This window comes from Mastacembelus armatus, chromosome 10, assembly GCF_900324485.2.
Source record: "Mastacembelus armatus chromosome 10, fMasArm1.2, whole genome shotgun sequence".
Lineage (NCBI taxonomy): Eukaryota > Metazoa > Chordata > Actinopteri > Synbranchiformes > Mastacembelidae > Mastacembelus > Mastacembelus armatus.
In genome coordinates this window covers 15,842,954-15,864,832 of record NC_046642.1, presented here as the reverse complement: position 1 = coordinate 15,864,832, position 21,879 = coordinate 15,842,954, and the positions used below count along the sequence as shown (strand labels likewise).

Sequence of the window (21,879 nt, the reverse complement as noted above, 5' to 3'; positions counted from 1 at the left end):
AGTAACAAACATTACACAAATTCATGTACCGAATTCAAAAAAATAATAGAGTAAAAAACAGTTTACATCCTAACAGATACACAACCATTCACTGTATGTTTGACAATTGAAATGGAAAAAGTGAAAACTCGGACCTTTAACACTGCTGATAAAATATTGTCAGTGATGGAAAGGTAAACAATGACAACTGTATTTTTTAAAAAATGGTGGAACAGTCAAATAATGGTGATAAAACAGGAGATTGGATTAAAAAATTCTTGTCACACAGTACTAAATGTAGTGTTACGGATAGTGTTACTTGAGCATTCAGTCAACGTTTCCTTCAAATATTCAGTCACTTTTTGCAGAATTAAGGATAGAAAAATATGGTTAAAGTGTATAGAATATTCTGGTTGAACAGGCTGAAGTTTGTAAAATCATTCAACTATAAAATGACAATTTTCATATGATAAAAAGGTGTAGTTTTTTTAAAGTCACATCATGCCTGATCAAATTTAAAATACTGAATATCAGCACAAATCTCATGGTATACTCTCACATGGTACTTGGTACTAAATTTCACCTCCACAGAAACAAAACAGCTTCTAGTCTTCTGACACTGAAGACACAGGAAACGGACATATGATAGTCAGTGTCCACACGTCAGCAGAGCAGATGGAGCCAAAGAGAAGATTCAGTAACAGAGCAACTGTGTAGCCTGGTAGTTAGATCAGGTGCCAGAGTCACTTCATGGGGCACGGTGATACGATCTCCACAAGGAATTTGCTTTGAGCAAGACTGGATTTAGCTAACAGGCTAGTAAGTTTGCACTTATAAATAAGATGTTTGTGTGTGTGTGTGCATGTGTGCGTGTGCGTGTGCGTGTGTGTGAGTGCATATGTGCGTGTGTGTCCTCAAGACATTTTTCCTATCTGGATTTTCTTCCAAGCCTCTGAAGCAGTGAATATACAGGAGTCAATGATTCCTGCAACTGTGAATGTCCCTCCAACGATGGCACAGATCTACAAAAAAAAAAAAAACAACAAAAAAAACCAAGTCAGTTTTGCCAATTAGTCTCACCCTGCAAGATTTTGATGTTTTGTATCTGTATTAAAACTGTCTACATCAGCTGGTACATTCTATCGTAACAATGCATTACACCGACACCCCAGTTTGTGCTGGCAAAGCAAAGAGCCCTGCTGCAGCTTGACTCACAATCTTCAGCCATGACTCACAGTTGCACTATGAGCACAATCAACTCCTACCCATGCCTTAACTCACGATAAACCTAAATAACACCAAAGGCAAATAACGGGATAGCTCATCAGCTAAGCAGCCAATTTAGCGTTGACGCCATGATCAGTCAGCAGGAAACCTTCCTGATGAGGTGGTAGCCTCTTAGCCAAAATTCCTCAACACTGCAGGGAGTGGACAGCAGAGAAAGACAAAAGGAATTCAGCAAGTTAAAGGAATAGTTGGAAATTTTAGGAGGTAGGGCTATTCGCTCTTTTGCTCAGAATTAGATGAGAAAACACCCCTCTGCTAATTATGAAACTACAGCACACAGCTGGTTTGCTTAGCTTAGCACAAAGCTAGAAACGGACACCGATAGCCTGGCGTGCGCCAAACATTTACTAATTCACAGTTAATGCAAAGTATAGCTGTGGATAATGAGAATGGTATTTGTTTCTAGTTATAAACCAAAGCCTGATGTTGGGGCTACTGTCAAAATAGCATTCAATCTCTAAGAACCATGGATTTCTACCAAATTTCTTTGACATCTATTCAATAGGTGCTGAGATATTTCAGTCTGGGCCTAAGTGGAGCCATGCCACTATCAAGCCTAAAAACATAATATTGATTAATGCAGCGTTAATGGAGTGTTATTACCAAGAAGCTTCACTATTCAGCGTTTTATGACCTCAAAAGGTCTGGAATTCAAATAAATCAACTTTAAGTAAGACTTCTGGTCCCAGGTTTCTGGCATATCCCAGATGAGAATTCACTCACTGTTGTGATGAAGCGGTAGAAGGGCTGTCTCCTCTCTGTGTATTTGACTGTGATTGGACTAAGGTCATATCTGAACCAGATGGCTGGGATGATCCTACCCGTGTGGCTGTAAGCGACGTATTCCTGTATGCGAAACGGAAAAAGAGGACATGTTACCGATTTCAGTGTCTTTTGGAGTTGCATCTGATGAGAAATCGATTTGATCAATACAAAGAGAGGTAATCCCAATAAGAAGAAATCATTTCTGAGCCATCTGTAATTCCCTCCTCATCTCTAGTGGTGGCCGTGGTGTTTATGACCCATCAGAGAATTGGCTTTGGATAAGGTCGCTCAAAAATCAGAAATGATTCATGAAAAATGAATGTTCTTGGCTGCATGAAACTCAGATGAAGTAAGCGGGAGGAGGCGGAGGAGAATGTGTTGTCAGTTACTGTTATGTGATGACAGGTTTATCAGTGAATTTATAAAAACTTCTGCATAAAGCATCCCAGTTCACCTGTTCAATAAATTCAGCAGGAAAAAGATTGTTACTTCTCTCCTAGCACTGATTCATGCCACAGCTGGAATTTGTTCATGCTCTGGCAATGAGATTTCGGAATATCTTGCTCAGGCCCTCATCCTCCCTGCATCACAGCTGACCTGCATTGTTATTACTCCAAACCCAGCTGTCAGTCAGCACAGTTCTAGGAAGCGTCTTTATGGTTTGTTGACATCTAGGGAGCGTTTCCAGTCACTAGGGGTGAGCTTTCACTTCCCGGTGAGTGCACAAGTTAACACAGCAATACATGCTCTGGCCATATGTTGAGATGGTCACTGCTTTCAGAAAGAGTGCAAAAACAACATGACTTTGGTGGTATGATCTAACGGGAAAGTAGCAGAGGTAAAGATAATATAACAGCAAGGATACATCACCTTGTTGGCCACTGTGTACTGATAGGAAAACCTCTGTCTGCCTGAAAGGTCCTCATATACAGTTGGAACAATCTTCAGTATGTAGTCATGTGAAGCCAAAGCTGCATGGAACAGAAAGTTATTTCACTAAAAAAATATGCATCTTCAGTGTCCAAAAATGGATGTAGTTTTGATCATAATGCAACCGACTGAAGCTTTTCCATGAGAGATGCAGTGTCAGCTGTGTAAATCAAGTTTCCACTGTCTGGATTCAATAGCTGTCCACTAGGTGTCTCATTTGATTGTCATTTTATATGTCAGCATCAGCCTTACATAAATGTCACATAGTAGTTATGATGACTGCACGTGCAGTGTGGATACGTACGATTAGATGAGAGTCTGTCGGCCCCTCCTAACGCATTGAAGGCTCCTTGTACTTTTTGCACCTGTGTGACAGAAGCCACAGAGTAGATGTGGTTTTAGCACTGATGTTGTAGCCATTGTCCTCCTCTGTTTTTGTGTGTGTGTTTTTGTATCTGTTCTGACCTGCAGCTTTTCCCCAAATGACAGCTTGTGGATGGTGTGGGTCATGTCAGGATTTTGGGGTTGTGCTGTAGCGCTGTGTGTCGACACATGGAAGTTTCCTGGTACCTAAAGACACCCCCCCCCCGCGCACGCACACGCACACGTACACACATACGTACACACATACGTACACACACACACGTACACACACACGTACACACACACACGTACACACACTAAGTATGTGTAATTAATGGCATGAGCACCTGCAACCCATTTAGTTAACTAATGACCAAGTCAGAATACACAAACACTCCGTTAGAAACTAAATGGTCCCCTCCGGAAGAAAAATCAACCCACTTAAACACGTTTCACATATTTGCAATTATTCCATGAGTAAGAGTGTTAAATGTATAACTGCTGGGTTAATCATTGTAAATGCACTGGAAAGACTGACGCACAAGATGATGATGATGGGACAAACAGGGATTCACAGAGCCCGGACTACAGTATAGTGTCAGATGTAACTGAACTCCATTTAGTCTAATCTAGTCTAAAACGATTTAGACTAGAGGAGTGCAGAAGAAGCAGGTTGGCCACAAGCCCAAATCAAAGAAGCAAGATATAATCAAACATCTTAAGTCTCACAAAGTATCTGATCCATCACAAAAAATGTGATTGTTTTCACATTTTTAAAGGGGATCAGCTACAAACATAAAATCTGGTAAATCAAATGGTGATGAGGAGTTATGACTCTTTTATATTGATGACCTTACCTTGTTGATAGTGAACTCTCCCTCAAATCTACAACCATAACCCTGGTTGAGAGGAATCTTCATCGAGTTGTCTATGTGACCGACCTCATGGCGGCCCATCTCATCCTGGATGTCCAAACCCACCACTGAAACACAAAGAAACATGGGGGATGATTGAAATATATACGGAACTAGAAATATTAGTTTCCTCTGCTGGTCCTGACCTTTTACAGCCTTCAGTGCTAAGAATTAGTTGTTTATTCAACCAATCAAAAAATAAAAATGAATCAACAACACTTTTGATAATTATTATCAAATAATTTCTTAAGCACAAATACCAAACTACAGTTGTGGCATAATGTTTTTACTTAATTGATTCATTAGTGATTAATTTGATTTAAAAAGCTGGGAAAACTGAGACATGCCCATGACAATTTCTCAAAACCGAAACTGATGTCCTGAAATTGCTTATTTCCAACTAACAGCTCAAATCAAAAAAATAATTTATAATTTAAAAATAATTTATTTCCAATAAAACACAGAAAAGAAGAAAGAACCAGGAATTAATTTTTGTCCTCAATAAATAAGTTACGGATTATCAGAACTGTCACAAATTAATTTGTCTGCTGTTTGACTACTCAGTTTCATGTTTCAACTCAGTGCCAAACATTTTCTGCTCTTATCAGTTTTGTATGATAGATATCTTTATTTTGGTGTCTTTGAGGTAAAAAAAAAAAAAAAAAAAAAAAAAAGAGTGCTTATACAGATACAAACTTATTTACAAATATCATTAAAAGCAGAAAATCTGTCAGTTTTCAGACTGACAAGATTCATCATCAATTTGTGATGGGCATTTTTCCAGATTTTTTTAAAAATTCTTTTTAGATTAAATGATTAACTTGTAGTTAAAGAAATGACTAACAGATTCATAATGCGATTGATTAGCTTCGGCTCTTTTCACATTCAATAACAGTCACAGGCATTAAAAGGCAGTTTTTTTGAATGAAGAATAAAAAAAATTAAAAGAGAGAAATTCTGAGTAACAGTGCAGAATGTGACCCACAAAGCAAACACACAAAGTCCAAAGAGATCATCTCTCCGGACTGCTGCCCTCTCCCCATCTGTGTTTTTCCATCTAGACTTTACCAACTCCCCTCCTGCAGGCCGCTGTGTGTTGGCACACTGGTAAGAGCCTATTTTCAGAGGCTGCCTGTGCTGTATGTTGGCCAGCAGTGCAGAGAGGGATGTCTGCTGTATCTGTGCTAAAACGTACATTTTGTCTATCTGACCTCTGACATTCAAAACAAATTTTATCCTTTGACCGTCAACACAGATTTCAAAATAAAGTGCACAGAAACAAGTGAATCCACCTGAGGGAGAGCCATCTTTTTTTTTTTCTGCAATGTAGAACTAGATGTGTATTAATGTAAAGTGGGTGGGAAAGAAATTATTATAAGAGCATTAGACGTGGTTCTGCTTTTCCATGAAGTCACAAATCAAGACCTGGCAACCTGTAAAGGTCAGTGGAGGGAGACTGTGGGAGACTGACTCTGGGAGACTGACTCTGGCAGAGCAGTCCAGATAAATAGTAAAAAGAGATGGAAATGCCAGCTTTTCCATGATGAAAATGATTTCTCCCTCCGAGTATATTTGTAATGGATGACAACCTGTTTGGAGACCTGGAAAATATACTGATATACAATATTAACTCAAAGGGAGAAGGGCTGAGGCACATTTCTGTTCATTACATGCAGCTGTACTGTGGCTAGCCCAATGTGTTTGAGTTGGTATTTAAGAGGGCCCCACATTTCTGCAAAAAAAAAGTTTAAATTCTGCAAATAAACAAAACTACCATACATACAACCACCAAGGGCTTTAATTGGAAATGGCAGGGGAAGGCCTTTGTTTAGGCATGCCAAGAGCTCGTCTAAACACATGGCCAACAGCTGTGTGTCAGCATGCCAAAGCCTCTCTCAGAGAAACCTGGACCTAATCTGCTCACACAAGCATTTATTAGCTTTGCCATTTTTGGATATCGCTTGAACTGAATGAATGTGTGTTTTCTGTGCTGCCCCAACCTCACATGTGCACAGATGCAGTGTGTGTGATTTGTGTCCCTGGGCATAGTTTCTGAGGGGAGTCATGAGGAGCAAATAACCAGTGACTACTCTCTGTCTTGGCACATTTCAACTGGCCTGCCCACTTCTCTAACACTAAAGTACAGCAGATGAACCAACCAAGGCGACTTCATGTCAGCCTCAGATCACAGTGGTGCAGCAGCACAAGATCAAACAAGGGCGAAAGACCGGAGGGTGGCTAAAGTCTACCGTTATCTAGAAGCATGCCACAACACAGCCGAGTAAACAGACCATTGTGCAATGCTGAGTGTGATTCTTTATCTAGGGCATCATTTATCTTTTGCTAATATGGCATGCTAACTGATAGGGCATGGTGAGTATGATAATGTCTGAAAAGGGGAAAAACAAACTGCAAAGGAAGGTCATAAACAATGTAAAAAGGAAAACATACAAACAAAGTGTAATGCAGAGAAATTGAGAGTTTTATATATAAATGTGTATATATATATATATATATGTATATACTCACAATCACAATGTAAGTTTGGCAAACTGATGTTTAAACTCACATCTATCTTCCCACCACTGTCTTTATCAGGATCATCCACATACAGTTCGTTTACACTGCAATGGACAGAAAAGAGAAAATGGTCAGATAAGCTTTTAATAAAAGGGGAAAAAAGTCAATTTGAGTCAGAAAATGACAATTTTCTTCACTGACAACATGCCCTTTGCACACAGTCAAGGAAAGAGCATTTGTGTGTCTGTGTCAGTGTAATTTCCTTCCTGTCACACCCTTCTGTATTACACATCACCAACACACTGACACATACACAAAGCCAGTGTCTTGAGAAAATTGACTCCACTCATTGGTTACAACACGGGCCAAGCAGAATACATCAAAATGAGGGCATCAACATTCACGATTAAGTTCCTGTCTTGTGTATTTCAGACAGCAGAGCCTTTGCCAGTGAGGCAACAAAGGAACTCTCTTACGACCAGTGCGTTTCAGCCACAGGATATTACATGATACACGGCTATTAGGCGTTATGATGGTGCGATACCTACATGTCAGTGGCTATGAATCCCGTCAGCTCTGACAGGAACAGGAAGAGTATGAAGACACAGCAGAGGATGGAAACTGTGGGCAATGAGAAAGAAAGCTAGAATGAATAGCTCGTTCAATATTAAGTTACTGTTGAGCTTACATATTTCACTTTTTTCACATTAATCTCAAATTACACCAGCCTTTAAAGCAATGATGTAAACCAAATGAGCCAGACCCTTCCAGCCTTGAAAATGGCTGACCTAAGCTATTAACATTAATGAAATCACAGCAGTGATGAAGATTTTCCCTAAATAGCTGTTTTACTGGCAGTATTCAACTTGCCATTACGCAGGTTTTTAAATATCCTCCTTCTCTAATTCCACATTTAATAGTTTTTTGAGAGGTGACTTCATGCTGAAGTCCTACACAGAGCCCATCTTTGCTTGGACCAGCAGTGTCCCAACCATCTTCCTTGAGGCCCACCGTCCTGTTTGTTTTCAATGATCTGATTCATTTTGCCTCCATCCCCAGCCCCCTCAGCTACTGATTGGCTGAACACACCTGATCCAGGTAACCAGAAGTGAGAAGGACAGAAATAGTTGAAAAACAAGCAGAACAGCTACCTTCGAGGACTGGATTTGGACACTCCCACCTGAGACTAACCTATAGTCTGAGCATTTAGTTAAACAATGGCTTCAACATGGAAGCTTCACAGTCAAAGATTGAAAGAAAAACTAAACAAGAACCAAATTAGAAACACTAGTTATAAATACAAAGTATTTTAGCTTAAATATAGTCTGATAGTAAAAGGTTAAGTAGCCAGGCTGTGTTTAATTTTATGTGTCAAACCAATCGGTCCAAAGGGTCATTTAAAACGCTGTGTTTACTAAGATAAATGTGGAAGGAACTTGTCTGTGTCTGCGCAACTGTGGTCTATCCGGTATGGTGAGAGCCTCAGTCAGAAAGCTCTCACTCAGCAGGTGAGGCATGTTTACGTGGCAACCGTCTCCTAGGATGACAGTCACATGACCTTGTGGGTGGCAGGGCGTCACAGCCAAACCTGTGGTTGGTAGAGGTTTTATATAGGGTAATGTTTAACCAACAAACAATAGGGAGTGTCGCTATGACACACAAGTGACCAATTCAGCTTAATCAAAAAACTTAGAGTAATTCGTCCCAGGCCTCAAAGGGCACAATACTCAAAGAGGATTAAAAAAAGATCAGAGTAATGGGCTCCTATTTATATAAAGAGCTGTGCATTGGAAAATACTGAAGAGCTGAATGACTTACATGACTTACTGAATGACATGATGAGTGGCTTTTATTTAAAATCTAGCTCATCATTCACATTGCTCATACACGATACAAAATGGCCTTTAAAGTTGCTTCATTATAACAAGAGCTGTGACACAAAGAACTGGATGTAACAACACAATGAATCAGTCTGTGACATGTGAAACCAGCACTTCATTTTCATGATCAGTGCTTATTTTTGTACTGCCCAAAGCTCATTTCCTCACAAAGCAGAGACAAATGAGAACTTTGTATCAGCATAGTCAGGAAAAAAAAGTATTATGACACAAAATAAGTCAAACAAACATGCCCAAAGCAAAAAGGGGTACCAGAAATCACTACAGAAGGAAAAAAAAACAAAAAAACAAAAACAAAAAAAAAACACAGACTCATTGTTCACAGTAAATGCTGTAAAAATGTAGGAATGTGGCCCTAAAACACAATAACAAAAGCAGGCAAGGTGAAATATTTGACCTTTTGTGAAAAGGGGGAGTCTGTTTCTGTTGGTTTCTGAACCATACAAACCAAAATGTGAGTTGAACTGCCATACATGAAGCAATAACTGCTGTCTAATATCCAAATCAACCCAATGTCCTCATCCCTAGACAGTGGATGGAGACAGGAAGGGAGTTGACTGTATACAGGAAGAACTTACATCCATGTACTCATGGGTGGAAACTAAGCATATATCTTTAGAAAATACATTATTTTCCTTAAAATTCACATGGGTGTTTATAATCTCTTTAAATTATTCACTATTCAATGGTAAAGTAGTTTAGCCATTATGTTTGGGGATGATGATTTTGTTCTACCCAGTGCTAAACAATGAAAAATCAATACTACAAAATGACTCAGGAGATCAACATGTGTCCTCATGTCTTTTGTATTCTATCATAAAGTGAATAATCAAAACAGTCCTTGATTACACAGTGACTATTGATGACAAGTAGGTAAACACATGACCTAACAGGAAAAGCACTCCCGACTTCCCGTGATGACTTATCAGGTAGTGTGGCGATGAAACAGCATGATCACTGACATTCTTACCATATTATCTTTACTAAAACAGGTACTGCCACATGCTGACTCACTCTATCAGGAATCACCTCTGCACTGGGATAGCTGTCACCTCCTGCCTTTCCTAGTACCACTTTCTATTTACCTTCTAAAGTGTGGAAAGTGTGTATGTGAATCTATGTAAGTCTGCTAAATACTAATACCGGTACTTATGTTCCACTAGCATTATGAAGTTTTCCATTCACATGTAAGAGCTACACGTTTTGCACAAACAGGCATATCATGCCAAAATAAAACATGCTTGAACTGAGCAAATGTTATTTAAACCTAAAAAGGTATTTTTAAGTATAATTATATGAAAGATTGCATTGTTACTGGTTGGTTTTTTTATTACTCTGAAAAAAGGCTCATTATGAATAGGCAAAACATATAATCTCACTTGATTGCCAACAGTAAAAGGTTTGATGACAGACGTGTGTATGTATATGAAGAGAGAGCTAGCAGTGGTTTAGCTCAGCTAAGATCAAAAAGGCAGTGTGACACTGTCCACGTCAGCTTATCAGCCCCTCTAAGACTCACGACTTAACATGTTATACCTTGCTTGCTTAATGAACACAAAGAAATGTACAAAAATGACTCATGGTGTTCATATCAAGTTACATCCAGTAGCAATGAAGCTTAAGACAAAACTAGCCTGACTCCATCCAAAGAAAACCTGACTTTCAGTTAAATGCAGCACTTTACTTGATTAATCAACACAAAACACTGAAATGTAAAATGTAATAGTAGTAGTTTCACATTTTATGGACTGAAATCAGAGCATCAATCTCTTTAACAGAAGGCAAATAAGCATACTTCAAATTTGTGATTTTAGTGAAAATATATCTTTATTAAAAAAATAATCATTTTGCACCTTTTCTTGAGTCATTCAATATACATGTTGACATCTGGACAACTCAAACTAGATTAACCAACACAACAAACTAGAGACGACTAAAAATAGAGTATCATATTTTTGGCCTGTTGTGTGTGAAGTACTACTCACTGAAAGCTCCTGTGTATGTGGGCTGTGTGAGATCTTTTGGCACTTTCCTGTAGATATCGAATCTGAGTAGAGGAAGGAAGAAAAGGAGACACAAAAAAAAAAAGGAGAGAAAAATGGGGTGAGAAAAAATAGCAAATGTAAACACTATGAGCTGAGAAAAGAAGCACATTCTGTACCCATCAGGCTGTACGGTATTACAGAGGTGAGGTGGAATGTTAACTCTGGACTGACGCCATTGCATATAACAGGTCCAGACAGCCAGCCATGACCCTCACTCACCCATACACAAACACACACACACACACATATATAATTCTGACCTGACCCCAACAAAGGTCTCTGACACATACACAAACAGAAACAAAGCCAACACAAAGAAAACACACTAATGAAAGGAAACACACGGGAATATAAACACAACTGCAGTAACAACTTTAAATTATATGGTTTGAGAAGAACATACAATTATAAACAGTAACCCCAGCAGTGAAGGATTAAGTCTGACAGAATCAAACTGTACCTATCTTTGCAGCACTTTACTTGATCTTAACATTTTTGTATCAACTTGAGTATTTTCAAAATAACCATGTAAATCAGTGAATCAGAAGCAGAGGAGGATCATTACCACTTAATAAAATCAGCTCTCTTCTTGTGAAATACTGTTGTTGCCTATTTGGGGAGCTGAGAAGGGGGGGAAAAATTTTGCTACTCAACACCAAAACTATTTAGGTTGAGGAGTTCTTGCGCTTGTCCTTTTTGGGCAGTGAAAGATTTTTGACCCCAAACTTCGTCGGTGACTGCGCAAACCCCACCCAATCTCTCTTCTCTTCTCGCCTCTCACTAACTCGATCCTTCGAAAACATTCACATCTGTTCACATTGCTTCCACCGAGAGCTGCCAGAGAAATAAACACAGCTGATGCAATGCCGGGTGGGAGGAAGTAGAAGGGAGGGTCCTTCCTGTCCACCCTGGACCCTGCTCAATTCCTGGTTTTGCCTCAGTTCCGGCTTTCGCTCTTTTGTTTTTACCTGCCGCACAAGGACCCCGGATCCTGAACACCTCAGCTAGCTTATGTTCACCTTTTTCTCCATCTCAAACATCCTAGTATTAGATCACTGTATGTTAATAGCCATCCTGGCAGGATATACAGGACAGACAGCTTAGACACAGGGGCTGGGTGGGGAGCTCAGGAAGGGGTCGTTTTGTATTGGGATAAGAATAACATCTAGACTAGCACACTTCCTGAATGTTAAGCTTTTAATGAGCAGCAGCAGAGTCTCCTACACCACACCCTCTCTGTCCAGCCACAGCACTGACCTGCTGAGACATCCAGACAGGTGGAGCATGCCAATGTATACATGTGTGAAAACCTAAAAATCAAATGTTCTGTTGATTCCTATCACTCTGACTTCAGCTCTAGGATTACAATCTCCACCATGGGATCCACTGCGAAGATGTCACACAACTCAGAGAAAGGAACTTAAGCTTATAGCCCATTCTTTACACATAAAATCACATTTGTGGTCACAGGGTCAGAGGTTTAGCTGATGTGGAGTCCCATAGAGAAGCCGCTGAGCTAATTATACAAATACATAGGTATTACCAGGCTTCAAAAAAGGAGCACTCAGATCCTCTGCCTCCTCTGGATCACTGGTTTTGTGACAGGCGGGCAAGTGGAGGAGCAGCCCAGTCAGTGCTTCTGTCAGTACCTGCTTCACCCTGAGTATGCTAATTTACCAAATTGAAATAACTTATGTCACATTTAACCAAATTAAAGTACACAATTCTACAAAACAGCAACTGAAGGCAGCCTATTAGCGTTACAGTGTGTATATAACACTTACAAACCTTGCAAACAGGTGAATGTAGTTCATTTGCCTTTGAAACACAGTTTTGAGATCTTTATATGAGAGCAGGTTATAAATAAACTGCTTAAAATACTAAAGGGAACATATAATCATCACAGTATAACCTTCAGGGATATCACTCTGCCCATTTAGGAAGCACAAGTGATTGTGAATCAGTTTTAACTGCTTTGGTGCATAATAACGTGACAAAAGGTGCAATGGAAAGGAAAGCGAAAGCCTTCAGAAGGGAATGGTTTTGCATGTGGCAGTTCTCCACTTATCCTGGCTGATTGATTCCTCTCAAGTTTTGGGTTTTTCCAGTGTCTTTGTCACTACCAGTGGCATGAGGCCATATCTGCAGGCCAATCACGTTGCACAGGCAGTTCAGTTCATGCAAGATGGCACATCCATATGTGCAGTCACAAAAAGGTTTGCTGTGTCTCCTAGCACCTGGAGAGCTGGACAGGGCTGTAGAAGAACCCAGCAGAATTGGCGGGTCTCTTCAAAGATGAAAGCAGGTTCTCACTGAGCACATGTGACAGGTGTCAAGGAGTCTGGAGACACCATGCTGAACGTTATGCTGTCTGTAATATCACTGAGCATAGTTTGGTGGTGGGTCAGTGATGGTCTGCAGACGCATATCCTTGGAGGGCCACACAGACCTCCATGTCAGAGCCAACAGTACTGTAAGTTACTAGAATGATATCCTAAGAGCGACTGTTAGACCCAATTGTGGTGCTGTGGGCCCTGGGTTCCTCCTGGTGCAGGACAGCGCCTGGCCTCATGTGCCCAGACTGTAGGCAGTTCCTGAATGATGAAGTCATCGATGCCACTGACTGGTCCCTGAGCTAAATCCCATTGAGCACCTATGGGACATTATGTCTTGATGCATCCGGTGCCCCCAAGTACCAGCACAGACTGTCCAGGAGCTTACTGATGCCCTGATCCAGGTCTGAGAGGAGATCTCAGGACACGATATGCCAACTCATGATGATAATGCCCAGATGGTTTTTGGGGGTACCTACAGGCATGTGGGGGCCATACACACTTCTGAGCCACATTATGAGTTTCTGTGATGAAACTGACACAACTTGGATGGGCCTGTATTTTTAATTTTTCACTTGGATTTTGGTTTCCACTGACAGTTCCTACGTCATTTTATTCCAAACAAATTATGCATGGAAATTAGTAAAGATTTTCAACTTGAGTAATTATTTCAAGATCTGACGTGTGACTTAAGTGTTCCCTTAATTTTTTTAGCAGTATAGTTATAAAAATACAGAATACATATTTTAGCAAGTGTAATTTTCCACTGCCAAAATTTAATGAGAGTAGGAAACAAAATCTGTCTTAATTGTCGCTTGAGATGAGAAACAGATTCTAGTGCTACATGTGAAACGTTCTGTAGGCAAATCAGGACTCAAGGCCTAAAATACAATTGAGGTTAAAGGTTGGACATAGGGACAAAATTAATATTGTGGTGTCACAGCAATAGCTTGATACTGATATGACAGAATATCTAAATACTAAAGGGGCACCCTGGCCCAATAGTCTATGAAAGAATTCATGTTAACTGAAAGAGAGGTTATTCTGCTTTAAAATAATGGAGACTTGCTGTGCTGTTGTATTACATTAAAATGAACAAGCACAGCCATATATCCTGTTAACACAAAGTTGCAGGATCATGACATTAGATTGAAAAAACATCAGGAAATACATAAATTCACAAACATGATTGTAATAAATCTGGATAAAATGTGGAATGATTGTAAAAATTTCCAGGTATAAGCCATTATTTACTTTTGAAGCAAGATTTAAACTTAATTAGAGCCAGACACTTTTGTTTGATTAAATGTGGATACATGTGTTCAAAATATATCAGGTTTACGTGAATGATCGCTAGGATGGTTCTATCAGTTACTAATGGAACATCCAACAAAATGGTCATATCTTGATTTGAAGTCTTTTGACATCAGCCTCTGGATGATGGGCATCTCCAATGATCAGGAGTTTTCTTGTTTTTCTATCTATCTCTCTATGATGACAGGGCTGAAAGAGCAAAGGTGTTGATAGGTGTGACCTTGCTTTTTGAACTCAGTTCGGTCTTAGAAATTGGAGTCGACGATAGTACTCTTTCATGATCTTCTCTTTCATCTGGATGTTATCAATACCATTGCTCTCTTCTACACCCAGGTACTTTTACATCTCATCTGTCTCCATGTTTCTGATGACTGTTTGGTTGCACAGCTGGATATTTTGGCTTTTGACTAGCTCACCGTGTTTAAAGATAACCGTGGCACATTTATCTAGGCCAAACTCCCTTTTGATGTTGCCACTGAACCCTTTAAGACCTTGTTTCAGCTGTCTCAACCCTCGCAACCAGTTCTAGATCATCCATGTAGAATAGATGGCTGACTTTGTTATTGTCAACTTCAAATCCAAAACCTTGTGTATTCATTAAGTACAATACGTTGTCATTATTGTTATCATTATATGATTATTATTATTACATAAGTATTATATTCAATTAAATGTGGTACTGATGTCTATTACTTAAATACTACCAATAAACCTTAGAACTACTTTTTTTTTTTGGTTGGGTGTGAACTGTATTACTATGTTAAGTTTCATGGCTACTGTGTCACTTAATTTCCTCCACACAGAACAGAACATTTTGTATTCATGAATATTAATGCTGACTCTTGGGACTTCACCGCTCACTCGTCGACGTGTAATTTCCTGAATTACAGTCAACACATCTCTCTCTGCCATTTCCTGCTCCTAACTAAACTATGCTAAATAAACCATATATTGCAAACCTAGTGAAGAGTATACTGACTCATAGTGAGTCAGTAGTTCATCCATTTCATGTGTTCCTGAGGAAACCAATATTACAGGACAGTTTTGCTTCTTCTGTCATTGCAAGACACATTTGCCTCAGTCTTTCCCTACCTAGGTTTCTATTCAGTCATTTGCTAGAAGTGTAGGCTGTGCCAGGCACCAAACAGCAGTTACCTATTACTGTCGAGATCACGAGATACAAAGTATTGACAAAGCAATGTGAGGACCCTTATTAAAACTCTAAAGTCACCATGATCTAATCATCACAGGAGTAAACGCACTACATCATCTGGTTAGGTCAAACCAAATCTACTTGTGTCAATAAATGACATAATCTTGAGGTCAATTAAACGTGGGGATAAAAGCTTTTCAGTTATTCACTCATTCATTCAGATAAAAAAAAAGCATCCAATAAACCAACATAGCACAGGATTCTGGGAACATATGCTACCCTAGCACATGGCGTAATCTACAGTAATCTATGTTTTTACACACTGTCACACTGTTGACTAACCATCAAAACTTTGTAACTGTGTGACATCTTTTAAAAAAAAAAAAAAAAAAAAAAAAAAAACTGGTCCCATAATTGTCAATTGAGTTAGTGGTACCTGTTGCAATGCAAATTGTGTATGATCAGGGCACCAACCGGGCATGACCGTTTAACCCCATTACACAAACTCTCTCACCACTCAACCACTGTAACACAGTAGGACAACCAGCATTTTCTGCACATTTTTTTTTTTAGTTAATCATTTCACAACTTCAAATGTCGTGCTTTGTTTGAGCAAAAGTCCAAAATGTTTCAAAAACAGTAAATCATTTGAGAGGCTTGAACAGGACAGTGTTCAAATATTTCCACAATTTTTGCTTGAAATTTATTTAAATTTCTTTATAAATAAATATATTTTCTGCTTTTGTTAGATGTCGTCCATTGCACTGTAGCAGTGTAAGTGAGAATTATGTCAGATCCTGTACGTTGGTAAACTCGTGTGACGCAGATGTGGTCTAGGGGAAAGTTGGGAGAAATTGTGATGAGAGATTATCATCATTATTATCAAATTTACATCAACTATATTCACTTTTTTATGATATAACACAAAAAAGGAAATTTGAAGCTGTAGTTAGAGACTGTTCGGCATTAATTATATTTATCAACTAATCAGTCAGTCAACGAATGGTTTTAACACCAGTGTGATCGCACATAAATGTCCTGTGATGAAAAAAATAAATAACAATTTACACAATTTTCTTTTAGTTTGATTTCTCACTTTCGTCTTAAATTTGAGATACCTAGTTTTTCGAAAAAGCTGAAAGAATTGGTCAATTGATTTTACTTACAGTTATGTAAGCAAAATAAACTGCAACAATTCACAGTTTGGCTTGCAGGCAGACATTAGATGCACAGATAGTGAAGGAAATACAAGTAATGTAAAACATCTGTATTAGTAGCAAAAGTTAAAATCCATTTGAACAGTGGAAAAATATTAACCGTCCTGTTCAAGCCTCTCAAATGATTTACTCTCCTGGACTTTGGGTCAAACAAAACGTGACATTTGAAGATGTGATGTTTGAGATGTTGCTGCCCTGCTCCTTTCCAGAGTTTTTGCTTTTGATAAACATAAGGACTGAGTTTTAAGGAAGGCACATTTTTGACACAATACAGTCCATGTCTGCCCAACAAGTCCCCACTACACAAACACCCAGGTCCTTATTGTAACCAGGGTGTGCTCTATTGACAGTTTCTACAGCTTGATATGCTAGGTGTGCCTGAAAACTCTCTTCCTGTTGCCCAAGCATCAGCAGATCTGATGAATGGACCTGGTCGTGTGTATTCCTGCCGGTTCATTGTCTGCCTTTAAGTGTTAATTGGTGGCTAATGCTGCTGAATGCGCTGACTCATTTTTGTGCATTGGGAGAATCCCTGATAAATAAGACAGACCCGGCCCATTGGTGCCCAAAGAGAACCACCTCTATCACAACTTTTGACTCGCTCGTTAGTGGGCGATGCTTTGTTAACCGTTAATTCATCACGGACTGCAAAACATCGACACCGACACCTCATATCCGAACCCAAACGAACCGAAGCCCCGTACTCACCTCCTAACATCGAAAGGCATGGTGTTTGAGCGTTTGACCGGGGAGATTAGCGGACAAAGCTACAACCAACGAGCACCCATACAGCTCTCTGCAACGCTACCGGTTGTTCATCGGTACCGGGCTGACGTCAGCTTAGGACGCTTTGCAAAAGCTGATTGGCTGAGAGCTATTTCCGGTTCGCTGTGATTCTTCTTCCCCCGAAGGCCGTGCGTCGTTTTTATGGGTCTGTGTGATTTATGTGAAGAAGAAACAGTTGGATGATGAGTTTTTAGAGTATCATAATAAAAATATGGCAATATATTGAAAAAATACATGAAAAAATATATCCTTTTAATTTTGGATATTTAATTTATGAGTAATTTAAATTACAAAAATGACTTGAAAATGCTTAAAATTTACAAATATAGTATATTCATACACATATTGTATAACAATACTAGTATATAGTAATTCTATATGTATTTTCTTTTTACAGAATGTAATGTGAGGATATTTCAAGAGGATATGCATCCTGTCTGTCCAACAATTATAGCCTAAAACGCTTCCTATAAAGGCATCTTTTATTATAGCAATTGTTTTACTATATTGCCATTCGATACCTGTTTATGCAGCAGCATACATTTATGGGTACCCACAGGAGCAGTTATAGGTGCTGAGCCATATCTGCTAACAATTATTAATGCAAAATAAGGCGACTTAAAATGAAGTGTTACCAATAACATACAATATATGAGTTACACCAAGTTTAGCTAATCTAATCTAATCCCTGGACAACTAATATATTATAGTGTATATAGAGTTGGCGGTCTACATTTTAGGCCATTTTAACATATATGTTTTTTGTAATAATGTGAATGAGACAGAGTTAGCTTGAAATGCTCATACAAATTCATCAGTTGTCCCTGACCTGTTGAAAAATAAGTCACCATATATTACCATAAATCACCATACCTATAAAATTTATATACAACATAATATGTACACATAGTAACTTGCAATACATATCCTGCAATAAAAATGGAACAGTATAATGTTATCATCAATACATTGTATTTTTGTGGTGACATTAAATGCTTCTCCTCAAACACATGGACTACACTGTGTGGTTGACAAGGTAAGTCATACTACGTTGTTAGAAAAGTCTGCATGTAATTACTAATTTCATAGTCTCAAAGAATTAACCTGTATAAACCTGTGTCATTAATGTCACAACCCAGAAACAGAGCTTTATGTCTTTCTATCTGTCATTCAAGAAAATCCACATAAAGTCCACATCATCATCAAAAGATTTCTTTTTTCTTTTCTTTTATTTAAGTATTTATTTATTTTTGGTCTTCCCAGACTTATATCGACATGAAACCAAATGTTTTTTCTCCCATAACATGTCCGTTGTTGAGACACTGAGCAGGACAGGCCCTGTGTTTTCCCACCGATGGCTCCGTTGTTGCCTCTAGTGACAATGACAGTAAACAGGCAGCAATGATTGCAACTGACAGTGAGTCCAGACCAAAGGAAATGCCTCTCTGTCATCCTCTATTTCACTTCCCTTTCTGGATGAGAGCAGTAGTTGGTTACAGCTATAATTATGGGAATTAAAAACATAGCAACAAACCAGGCTCTATTTTCAGACGTCAATTTCAATATTATGTCACATATACTACACAGGGGCAGCATGGTGGCTGAGTGGCCTCACAGCAGGAATGTCCTGGGTTCTCAACCCAGCCTTTCTGTTTGGAGTTTGCATGTTCTCCCCGTGCTTGCGTGGGTTTACTCCAGGTACTCTGGTTTCCTCCCACAGTCCAAAAACATGTATGTCAGGTTGATTGGTGACTCTAAATTGCCCATAGGAGTGAGTGTGAGTGTGTGAGGTTGTTTGTCTCTATGTGGCCCTGTGATGGACTGGTGACCTGTCCAGGGTGTACCCCTGCCTTTCACCCAAAGAGAGCTGGGATAGGCTCCAGCTGATCCCTGGGACCCTGGTTAGGAATAGGCAGGTATAAATAATGGATGGATGGATATACTACACAACAGCAGCACACACACATTGACATTTTTTGTCTGGTAACATTGATAACAACTGTCCGGTAACATTTGCATTGATAAATGTTGTCACATTTGCTGGTAATTGCCGGTAAAAGAAAATATGATACATGCATTGGACTGCTTGAAGTTTCTGTAGTATGTTCATAGAAATGTTGGAAACCATAGTGTCTTATACCAATAAATGAATGAGGGGGGGGAATGAATATTTTCAACTTCATCTCAACTTCATGTAAATACACAATTTCTTCATCGGGCCAATGTTGCAGTAGCTGTTTCTGTTCTCCCCTACTCTGGGTGTCTTGTTTCTTTCCTAACCTCCAGCTCTTAAGCCCATCACTTCATGAGTTGACAAAAGACGCATTTACAGTTAGGACAAAATGTTTGGGTACAAACTGTTTTCAGAGCCTGTTCGACCCTCTTCCGGTGCATAGTGTGTAACATTCCAGCTCTGTGGCATGTGCCTCACAGTTGACTCATCACACAGGAGTGTGAGTTTAAACCAGCTAGAGAGTTTTTGCACTCTGCTGTGATTGGTTAAGTTTTTGTTGTTTAAGCTTCCCCTACCTGGCCTCTCTTCCTTCCTTGCATAACACATCTACCTTCCCCTTGCTAGACGTGAAACATATGGCCAAAACAGTATGAATGTGGATTCACCAGGGCAGAAAGTCCTCACCTGTATGGGTTACAGTAAAGCGAGAATGACATCATGGCCTATATAGTGTGTGTCAGCCTGATCTTTTGAAGCAAGACACAGCTAATCCCCCTAAATACAGCATGATATTTGATTTATAAAGACTTTATTACATATTACAAATAAATTAACTGTTCTGTACAGTGTAATAATGTCATTTGTTCGTAATAAATAAAAGGTGTCATGTTTGAGCTGAAAATCAAATGAGATAGGGAGCATGTAGCTATACTCTGTTTTTATGTCTGCATGGAAAACATTTGTTTCACAACAAAACAACTGTCTCTGCTGTGCAGTTTCAAGAGATGAAGACTTTGACGCACCCATGGCTGCTGTCTGTCAGTAATGATCCTCCCAGTTCCTTTTTATGAGACAGGAGTGTTACCCACACTGAGTCAGCAAACCACACGGCTAGATGAAAAGGGTTTCCCAGGGTGATCGCAATCACGTTTGTTTTTTTAATATATACTTTTTCAATTTTGGGAAAAACACCTTATGTATATGTTTCAGTTAGATCACAACAACAAAACTGACAGGTCAGAAAGTCTCCATCTGCTGTTGCCTTCCTGGTAGACCAGTGTTTTGTTTCTCAGCATGTGGAAATTCACTGGACTTCAGATTTCTATACAGTGATTAACTTTTATGGTTAGCCTTTGCTTTCGGGGTATTGAACACTATGTACCTCTGACTAATAAAAACAAACAATAAACTTTTATGACACCCTTTGCAGATATTTACTTATTATCTTGTTATTTTGTCAACTGTCAGGTGAAGAGGCAAAATTGAAATCTAATTAAACACTAACATCATGGAAAATTTGGAGATTCCTTATTTACTGACATACAGATATTTGACACAAATACTCAAACACAAGATTAATCATTATTAGGTATGATAAAACTACTATATTGATGATGATTGTGAAGTTTTATTGGACCAGGATATGACTAAATATAACTTATCTGAATATCAAATAGATAAACAATCAATCCAAACAGTCATACGGAAATATAATGAATCATTCATTAGCTGGATTAATATTATGACATTCGGCAAATGACAAAGAGAATAGTTCTTAAGATGTTATTAAAATCAACCAGGCAATTCAAATGGATTAGTTGTAGTGACTTTAACCAACAAATTTATTTGGACGTTGCCCATTATGACCAATTTCCCTCTGTAGAAAATATCCAAAAACTTGTACACAAATTGTTGCTGACTGACTCACACAGATAGATATATGGTTTTTATTAAACTGTCATCAACATGAAGTGAGTATTTTTAGGATTTATTTGGACAGCATGAAGTTCTGAGATCATCAAAGGTATGACTAAATTAATAATCTTTTGCAGCCCATATTTCCTATCACTGAGGCTCTAAGAACTAACTCAGTAAACATATGTTTTGTATTTTGTGTTCAGGGGAAATGTGAATGTGGACAGTTGACGAAGGTGTAAGCTACTGTTGTGTTTTTGTCACAACATCATGCGTCACCAAAGGAAAGAAAGAAAGAAAGAAAGAAAGAAAGAAAGAAAAAAAAAGAAAGGAAGAAAGAAAGAAAACGATAGAAAAGGAAAGAAAACAACAGCAGTCCTCTAAGCCGGCGAAAACTTGTCTGACACCGCGTGCTCGTGTACGTGCGGTACGCCTGTACAGAAATGTCCCGCATGTGCGCGAGCCCCATTGGGCCCTGTTGCACTCGGGGCGGGCTTGATGACGTCA

The 21,879-nt window shown here is 39.0% G+C and overlaps 1 protein-coding gene across 2 annotated transcripts; it reads right to left on the bottom strand.

Annotated features, from left to right (window-relative positions):
• Window positions 1-194: 194 nt before the first annotated feature.
• ergic1 (endoplasmic reticulum-golgi intermediate compartment 1) lies at window positions 195-17,559 on the bottom strand. 2 transcript variants are annotated; one of them, XM_026329880.1, is made up of 10 exons: window positions 17,427-17,559; window positions 10,642-10,703; window positions 7,307-7,379; window positions 6,768-6,862; window positions 4,182-4,306; window positions 3,427-3,531; window positions 3,266-3,326; window positions 2,902-3,002; window positions 1,990-2,112; window positions 195-1,001 (listed from the first exon to the last, which is right to left on the bottom strand). In XM_026329880.1, exons 1-10 carry the CDS (start codon window positions 17,444-17,446, stop codon window positions 894-896), a joined length of 873 nt encoding a protein of 290 aa, XP_026185665.1. In that variant the 5' UTR covers window positions 17,447-17,559; the 3' UTR covers window positions 195-893. The 2 variants fall into 2 exon arrangements, with proteins under 2 accessions (XP_026185665.1, XP_026185666.1); XM_026329881.1 differs by lacking the exons at window positions 6,768-6,862; window positions 7,307-7,379.
• Between the last annotated feature and the right edge of the window lie 4,320 nt (window positions 17,560-21,879).